The sequence below is a fragment of the Myotis daubentonii genome, chromosome 6 (assembly GCF_963259705.1).
Source record: "Myotis daubentonii chromosome 6, mMyoDau2.1, whole genome shotgun sequence".
NCBI lineage: Eukaryota > Metazoa > Chordata > Mammalia > Chiroptera > Vespertilionidae > Myotis > Myotis daubentonii.
This window is the reverse complement of record NC_081845.1, coordinates 98,130,001-98,138,861: the sequence shown is the minus strand read 5'-3', so window position 1 is coordinate 98,138,861 and position 8,861 is coordinate 98,130,001. Positions and strand designations below refer to the sequence as shown.

Below are 8,861 nucleotides of genomic sequence, written 5' to 3'. Positions count from 1 at the left end.
TCTTTGCCCCCGCCCTAGTCAGTTTCCGGGAGCATGCGCAGTAGCCTTGCCGGCCGTTCCTGGTTTGGGCGTGCGTCAAGATGGCGGCCTCCGTGGTGAATAAACTGCTGAGGCGCCTTCCTAAGCTTTCGTCCTTCAGGAGTGCCTACGGAGTTCAGGTAACTCCTTGGAGCACATTTTGTACAACCACTGCTTAGTTATGCCTTCTAGGTCGTCGCTCCACTTCTGGGGACCCGGGAGCGGAGACTTCCCCTAGTGCTTATGCCTCCGCTGTCTAGGCAATACTTTGCCTCCACCCCTCTCCCCTGCTCCTCCGTAAATCTCCGTGCATTTTTAGAAAACCCTCACCGGAGGGTAAGTTTATTGACTTTTTTAAAGGAAGGGAGAGAAACATCGATCAGTTGCCTCCCGTGCGCGCCTCCGACCAGGGGTCGAACTGGCAACCTAGGTATGTGCCCTGCAATCAGTAACCTTTGTTGTATGGAGGACGCTCCAACCCATTGAGCCATCCGGCCAGGGCAAAGAGCCAGGTTTAGATCCCATCCTCTTCCCAAATGGGCATCTTGGCTAAGCAGCTAGGTGAGGAATGCCCCCTCCGACCCCGGCTCGCACAGCCAACTCAGCCACACAGACGGTGTCTAATCTGATGCCCTGGGGTCCCCGCACCGACTTGCCCAGCCCAGCCCTGCTGTCTCCCAGGAGAGCCAGGGCACATCACTCCACCTGGTGACGGTTTCTCAGCCCTCCATCTCACTAGATCAGCTGGGCATCAGAGCCTTCGTGAAGGGTTAACGCAGCCCTTTGGGCCGAGGGTTCCCCCCAGCCTCGTGGACTCACCGTTCTGACGGTCCTTGGTGGGCCGGCGGGATTGGAAGGCTTGCCCAGCTGCCACTCCCAGGGGGACTGAAGAGTGGCCACAGGGTCACTGCGGAGCTAATGACAGGCCTGGTAGCTTTACAGCTGGCGTTAGGACTCAAGTTTGCTCTTCCCTGTGGAATGTTGACCTTCAGCTTCTGTAAAGCTGGGGAACACAGTGATCCCGGACTGGACTGAGCTGGAGACGCACCTGCCCTCCCATCCCTTCCCTGCCATACATCTTGCTTCCAAGGAGATAGACACCCCCACTTTTCCTTTCTTCGCCCTTTTCCATCCACTAGACTCAATTCATCCCCAAAAGCATGAATACCTGATACGTGCCAGGTTTTTAAGTTGCCCTCCCCAGTAAGATGGCCTCTCAGTCACCTGTACTTGTTAGCCTCTAATATTAGCATCTTCCAGGACCCAGTTGGAGATTGGGACAGTGGTTGTTGATAATGTCAGTTTAACCCCAACAAATATGCTACCTTCCACGTGTGTGTGTGTGTGTGTGTGTGTGTGTGTACATACAATGCTATATTCCATTAACACAATGGATGTGCGTGCCCCTTCTCCCTGAAGTGTTGGGAGCAAAACAATTGGGTTTCTGCTTTGAGTTCATTTTTTTGTTGTCCCCTTTTACAGGTTCCCCTCCAAACTCTTAGCACTGAAGCCCCCCCTGAGGAAGATTCTTTGCCCGTTTCCCCTTACGAGAATGAACCCTGGAAATACCTGGACTCAGAAGGTAACTCTAAGTGGGGAAGGGAGGGTCCTGTGGGGTGTGAAATAAATGGACAGAGACACTTCCTTCACCCTAACATTTGTGGTCTTTCAACTCAGAATACCAGACCCGCTACGGTTCTCGCCCCGTATGGGCTGACTACCGACGCAACCACAAAGGTGGAGTACCCCCACAGAAGACTCGAAAGACCTGTATTGTAAGTTTTTGAGAGTGGCACATGGATGGGCTGGGAAGTGGGGGGTGGAGACCACAGAGAGAGTGGCAGCGGCATTTCTTCTGGCAGGGCTTGGAACATCATCACCTCCCAATTTCTTCTCTCTACAGCGTAAAGATAAAGTTGCTGGGAATCCCTGCCCTATCTGCCGGGATCACAAGTTGCACATCGACTTTAGGGTAAGTAGAATCTTTTTTCCAGGATGAGGATTTGGAGCCTAAAGAGATTGCCTGGCACCCCTACACTCCATTTTGCACTGGCTTCCTGGAACTATAAAAATATCTTTCCTCTAGTCATTTGCCCTCCACTATGGACTATAGTAAAAAGCTTTATCCCCATGAAATTGACAGTCTAAATTGGCAGGCAAGAAAAATGCTCGTTTCTAATGGGAGAACAATGCCCCAAAATTCGTTTTATCCATCACAATTATTAGCAAGTAGATTGGACTTTTCTCCTGAGGTTTTATTTCCTTGTCATGTTGATGGTTGGTGGCAGGCTGAGACTTGCAACTGGAGGGCAGGTACATAAAGCACTTTTTGGAAAAGCCTTCATTATGAGGAGGACAGGACTTGCTCCTTAAAGAATTAAAACCTTATAAAGCTGGTCATGGGAACGTGCTCTTCTGAGCTTGCACTGAGGTAGTAGATCAGAAGCTGTGTGGTTGGTTACTACAGAAGTCGGAGGGCATGTGACTGTTCTCAGCCCCCTTCTGACACAAGTTGTAGAGGAGTCCAATAGGTAACTTCTCAATTTCAACTGGGTACAATCTAGAATAATAAAAACATAATATGCTAATTAGACCGGATGACCTTCCAGACAAAGCTGGGGCTATGAGGGAAGCTGGGGTCCCCAGTGCCAGAGGGAAGCCAGTGCTGGCAGCCAGGGGAAGGGAGGCCTACTCGTGCACGAATTTCGTGCATCGGGCCTCTAGTTGGTTAATAAAAAGGTATCGTAACCAATTTTATACAGTTTATAATCACATAACAAGGGAGAGAGAAAAGTTACAAATTTAATGGTGTGGATGATTCTACCTGCCATTCCAACTCCACATGTACCTGCGTTTTCCTTGGGTCTCATTTCATTTGATTAACTTGGTAGCTGAGAGTCATTCTATATCGTTAACTTTAAAATTGATTGGAGTCATTCATACATGCACAGTACAACATATACTGTTTTTCTGGGTGATTTCAGAGAATGCCAACTGTCCCGTTTTTTGCATGAGGGTTGATTTCAGAGCCTAACCCCCAGCGAGGAGCATTCTCTCTGAGTCTCAGTGACAAAGTGTAGGGTGTGCATGTGAAGTGGGTAAAAGACCAGGAAAGGGGAACTGTTTGCTGGAGTTTTCATGAATGTGTCCAGTAAAGTGATGGGACTAAAACTGGGACATGGAGGAGGGCAGCATCTGGAGAGGCAATGAGGGGTTCAGGTCATCTGTGTGGTGTGTAGGGATTTTGCACTGCCAGTCTCTCAAGGTCCTGCTCTCCCCCCACTCCTTTCTCCACCACTTTCCCCCAGAACGTGAAGCTCCTGGAGCAGTTTGTCTGTGCGCACACAGGCATCATCTTCCATGCGCCATACACAGGTGAGCCCTTCTTCCTTGTCCCCACCAGAATAGCTTTTCCTGGGAGCACTTTATTTGGTCAGACAACAGGTATGTGCCTCCTACCATGGCATAAAAAGTGCAATCGAACTTTTGGAAATCTTGGCTTATTGGGGATACTCACATGCTAAAAACAGTTACATGTGGACAAAAGATGCAGGCTAGTGTCATTGTAAGCAAACCTTCTAAAGGTAGATCTTGAAACATAAGTGGTGGTGATTTTCTTTCTTTAGGGCTTTTTTTGTGTGTGTGTGTTAGTGGTGGTGGTGGGATTTTTTTTGTTTTTTGGTTTTTTTTAAAGAGGGGGAGAAAGAGAAATATTCACAGGAGAGTGAAACATCAATCAGCTGCCTCTCACATGCCCAATCCTGGGAATTGAGCCCGAAACCTGGGCATATACCTTAACCAGGAATCAAACCAGCAACCAGCTACACTGGCAAGGGCAGGGCTCTTCACTTCTACAGAAAGCTTTCTTGCCCTAGCTGGCTTGGCTCAGTGGATAGAGCGTTGACCTGCGGACTAAAAGGTCCCAGGTTCGATTCTGGTCAAGGGCACATGCCTAGGTTGCGGGCTTGATCCCCAGTGTGGGGCATGCAGGAGGCAGCCAATCCATGATTCTCTCTCATCATTGATGTTTCTATCTCTCTCTTCTTCTCCCTCTCTGAAATCAATAAAAATATATTAAAAGAAAAAAGCTTTCCTATAAGTTTACCATCCTGTAAGTTCTTTTATACTGTTGACAATTCAATTTTATTTCCCAAGTTTGGAATTGTAAACTTAATAATTCAAGATTACATCTAGAAAACCAAGATGGCGGCATAGGTAAACACTGGAGATTGCTGCTTAGCACAACCAATTCAGGAATACAACTAAAAGACGGAATGGACATCATCCAGAACCACAGGAAGGCTGGCTGAGTGGAAATTCTACAACTAGAAGGAAAGAGAAAAGCATACCGAGACTCAGAGGAGCTGCGGTGCGGAAGTAAAGTACAGAAGTACAGAGGCGCATGCGGAGAGGGCTGGCGGCTGAGGACACGGTTGTCTTTTTCAATCTCAAGCTCTTGAGCTCCAGTTCCGGGTGAGTCTCTGGGAACCCAGACTCATATGGGAGAAACTGGATTGTCTGGCATCGGTGGGAACTCGAGGGCAGATTTCTCTCGGAGGTGCTTGCAGCGATTTCAGGGACACTGAGAAGCAGGGCCTCTGAGGGCAGCCATAGCTGCTTGCTCTGCCCTGTTGATCCCCTGGGACCCCTGCCCCACTAAGCTGTGCGCTGGCTTTTGCATATGAAAGACCTGGTCCTTTGCAATCTGAAAATTACAAACTGTATCTGGCCCAAGGCCCCTAAGCAACTTGCATTGCTTGACAGCTGAGCTCCTGCCGGGTAACCTCAGGCGGAGGCTAGATTAGCACCTCCTTAGAGATCCAGGTGCCAGTGTGCCTGGTAGTCAGAGTGGGACCATCCAGATTGCAGCTCCTTGGATCCATAAAGGACACACACTCAGGGGGCAGACTCAATGAGCACCAAAGCCCCACTGAAGCAAGTCTTGCCCCAGAAGGGTGTCTCCAGCACAGAAGTTCTCCCACTGCAGACACAGCTGATTCTCACAGACAATTGGCCTGGAGGTCAATTCCTCCCAGTGATACAGCAATCAAGGCTTAACTACAACAAGACTGTGCACAAAGCCCACAAGGGGGTGCATCAAGAGTGTCTACCTCAGGTAATTAGGGAGGCTGAGCCACTGGGCCCTATAGGACACCTAGCACACAGAGCCACTCTATCAACACAGGGAAGCATAAAAAAATGTGGAGACAAAGAAACAGGACACAAATGACAGAAATGGAGGAAAGCAAACTACTGGATATATAGTTCAAAACCACATTTTTAAGGTTTTTCAAGAACTTTCTAGAAACCGCCGATAAATTTGGTAAGACCGTCAAAAAGTCTGGTGAGACTGCTGATAAATGTAGTGAGACCCTCAAGAAATCTAGTGAGACCCTCAAGAAATCTAGTGAGACCCTCGAGGTTATGACAAAGGACCTACTAGAAATTAAGCATACACTGACTGAAATAAAGGATATGAGAGTTCCAACAGCAGACTAGAGGATCGCAAGAATCAAGTCAAAGATTTGAAATATGAAGAAGAAAAAAACACCCAACCAGAAAAACAAAATGAAAAAAGAATCCAAAAATACGAAGATAGTGTAAGGAGCCTCTGGGACAGCTTCAAGCGTACCAGCATCCGAATTATAGAGGTGCCAGAAGAAGAGAGAGAGCAAGATATTGAAAACCTATTTGAAGAAATAATGAAAGAAAACTTCCCCTACCTGGTGAAAGAAAGAGACAAGTACAGGAAACGAAGAGAACCCTAAACAAAAGGAATCCAAAGAGGACCACACCAAGACACATCATAATTAAAATGCCAAGAGCAAAAGACAAAGAGAGCATCTGAAAAGCAGCAAGAGAAAGACAGTCAGTTACCTAAAAGGGAGTACCCATATGACTGTCAGCTGATTTCTCAATAGAAACTATGCAGGCCAGAAGAGAGTGGCAAGAAATATTCAAAGTAATGAATACCAAGAACCTACAACCAAGATTACTTTACCCAGCAAAGCTATCATTCAGAATTGAAGGTTAGATAAAGATCTTCACAGACAAGAAAAAGCTAAAGGAGTTCATCACCACCAAACCAGTATTTTATGAAATGCTGGAAGGTATCCTTTAAGAAGAGGAAGAAGAAGAAAAAGGTAGATACAAATTATGAACAACAAATACACATCTATCAACAAGTGAATCTAAAAATCAAGTGAATAATCTGATGAACAGAATAAACTGGTGATTATAATAGAATCAGGGGCATAGAAGGGAGTAGACTGACTATTTTTGCGGGGAAAAGGGGTGTGGGGGATGCGGGAAGAGACTGGACAAAAATCATGCACCAATGGATGAGGACAGTGGGGGGCGTGTAAGGGCAGAGGGTGGGGTGTGAACCGAGTAGAGGGGAGCTATTGGGGGAAAAAAGAGGAACAACTGTAATAATCGGAACAATAAAGATTTAATTAAAAAAAAAAAGATTTCATCTAGGCCCTGGCTGGTTTGGCTCAGTGGATAGAGCATTGGCCTGTGGACTGGGCTCCCAGGTTCGATTCTGGTCAAGGGCATGTACCTTGGTTGTGGGCACATCCCCAGTAGGAGGTGTGCGGGAGGCAGCTGATCGATGTTTCTCTCTCGTTGATGTTTCTGACTCTCCCTCCCTGTAAAAAAATCAATAAAATATAATTTTAAAAAAATGTAGGAAGTTTAAAAAAAAAAAAGAAAAGATTACATCTAGCCCTAACCAGTTTGGCTCAGTGGATAGAGCGTTGGCCTGCGGACTGAAGGGTTCTTGGTTCGATTCCGGTCAAGGGCATGTACCTTGGTTTTGGGCACATCCCCAGTAGGGAGTGTGCAAGAGGCAGCTGAATCGATGTTTCTAACTATCCCTCTCTCTCTCCCTTCCTCTCTGTAAAAAATCCATAAAATATATATAAAAAAAAAAAAAGATTACATCTATTCCCTAACTACAGCCACAGCTAAAGCTGACTCACTGCAGTGTCCATTGGTTTTCAGTATCTATAACTGCTTCTAGGCTACAGTGGCAAAGTTGAGTAGTTGAGACAAAGACTCTAGGACCTACAATGCCTAAAATATATACAGAAACATTTTGCCAAGGCCAAGATAAATTTGCAAAGAATAATCTGAACTTACCCTTTTGTAGATGGCAGCATGATTAGTGGAATTCTGTTTGTCACGGAGAGTTAAAAAGTAGTTCGAAACTCCTGTCAAACTGTAAAAAACTGAAGAGACTCTTTGCTACTCTCTCAGGTTGCCTTCCCTAGACCTGAAATCCTTTCTTCCTTTACTGAATTTTCTCTGTGGACTGACCTACCCAGTTAAGCACACTTGCCTTTTGAATTGTGTTCTGTTCCCTGTGTTGCAGCCTTTGCCATTAAATGGCTTCTCTGTAGTAGCTAGGGACTCCTGTGTGTTGATCCCAGCTCTCAGAGAGAGGAAGGTTTCTTCCCATTGGGCAGGTGGGGAATTAGGCCATGGAGGGGTCAGGAGAATGGGTAGTCAGGTCTTCCAAAGCCAGCCCTCTCTCACCTCGTAGAAGTGGTATGTATTTTTTACTTACTGTGCCTGATAGGATGAGCAGAGTTACCTTTCTGTTCTGCAGGAGTCTGTATGAAGCAGCACAAGAAGTTGACCCAGGCCATCCAGAAAGCCAGGGAGCATGGTGAGTGTGAGGAGGGGTCCTGAGAAGTTTTGTTAGACACCAGGAAGGTGACTTCGGGCTAGAGAATAGATATAAATGTTCCCACCTACCTGAGAAGTTAGTACCCATCCATCATGTTCCTCCAAATCTCTTTCATCACTTATGTCCCTTATTCCCTCTCCTTGTCCCCTTGTTCCTCCTCTTTCCTTTTTCTTCCCCCTTTTTTAGTCCCAATGCCATAAGATGGTCTTTGTATAAATTTCTGGCCCTGGCTCCATAATTCCTTTCTATAAATTAGAAAAGGTGCCCCTCCATTATGGCAGATGCAGCGTCATGGCCCTGGCACAGGGCTGCACAGCTTGGTGGGCCAGAGCCCAGGCAGTACGTTAGCTCACACTGTGCCCCTGGCCACCTGGCCTTTGTGCAGTGTACCCAGTGGCTGTGACTGCTTCCTTCTTCCTCTATGGGCTGTTTTCCTTCCTGGCTCTTAATCTGAACGGTCCCACCTTGCTCCCTTCCCTCACTTGCTCTCTTTTTTTAAATCCCGTAGGTCTCCTTAGTTACCACGTTCCCCAGGTTGAACCTCGGGACATTGACTTCAGTAACACGCATGGAGCTGTGAATGCTACTCCACCTGCTCCCACTCTGGTTTCAGGCGACCCCTGGTACCCTTGGTACAGCTGGAAACAGCCACCAGAGAGAGAGCTGTCCCGCCTTCGTCGCCTGTATCAGGGCCATCTCCGAGAAGAGAGTGGCCCCCCGCCTGAGGCGATGCCCGGGGCGGCACTCACAACAGGAGCTGAAGCCTCCACTGAGCACGCGGGCTCCCGGAATCCTCTGTAGGAGCTGTGGACTGGGCAGGGTGCGAGGGGTCGGGAGATAATGCCTAGGAATTACATGGGGGCGTGCACCCCGAAGAGTTGGGTTTGTTTTATGGCCCACGGCAGGTCCAGGCTCAGTGAAAGGAAATGATGGTTGTTGAAGAGGATAAATATATCTGAGGCTGAGGGAGGGCAGCGGGGTGCATGTGGGAAACCCTAATCCCCCCGCAGTGCAACTAGATGGGCTCAACCGTATGTTGCTGCCAGCTTGGCTTTTCCACAATAAAGCTCTTCTGTCTGCGGATGAGTCTCTGCAAATGGGTGCTGCTGTGGGAGGGGACTGGTCAGGGGGGAGCCCGCCCAGCCTGGGA

General features: G+C 47.6%; 1 protein-coding gene and 1 long non-coding RNA gene across 4 annotated transcripts; one reads left to right on the top strand and one right to left on the bottom strand.

Moving 5' to 3' along the window:
- The first annotated feature begins 2 nt into the window (after positions 1 to 2).
- MRPS18B (mitochondrial ribosomal protein S18B) lies at positions 3 to 8,792 on the top strand. 3 transcript variants are annotated; one of them, XM_059702176.1, is made up of 7 exons: positions 3 to 158; positions 1,501 to 1,600; positions 1,696 to 1,793; positions 1,922 to 1,990; positions 3,327 to 3,393; positions 7,631 to 7,690; positions 8,220 to 8,792. In XM_059702176.1, exons 1-7 carry the CDS (start codon positions 81 to 83, stop codon positions 8,510 to 8,512), a joined length of 765 nt encoding a protein of 254 aa, XP_059558159.1. In that variant the 5' UTR covers positions 3 to 80; the 3' UTR covers positions 8,513 to 8,792. The 3 variants fall into 3 exon arrangements, with proteins under 3 accessions (XP_059558159.1, XP_059558160.1, XP_059558158.1); XM_059702177.1 differs by lacking the exon at positions 3 to 158 and adding an exon at positions 179 to 354 and having other exon boundaries at positions 8,325 to 8,792; XM_059702175.1 differs by lacking the exon at positions 3 to 158 and adding an exon at positions 184 to 354.
- On the bottom strand, positions 2,259 to 7,793 carry LOC132237545 (uncharacterized). Its single transcript, XR_009453544.1, has 2 exons — positions 7,589 to 7,793; positions 2,259 to 2,578 (listed from the first exon to the last, which is right to left on the bottom strand). It is a non-coding gene; the product is annotated as an uncharacterized LOC132237545 (long non-coding RNA).
- Positions 8,793 to 8,861: the final 69 nt, after the last annotated feature.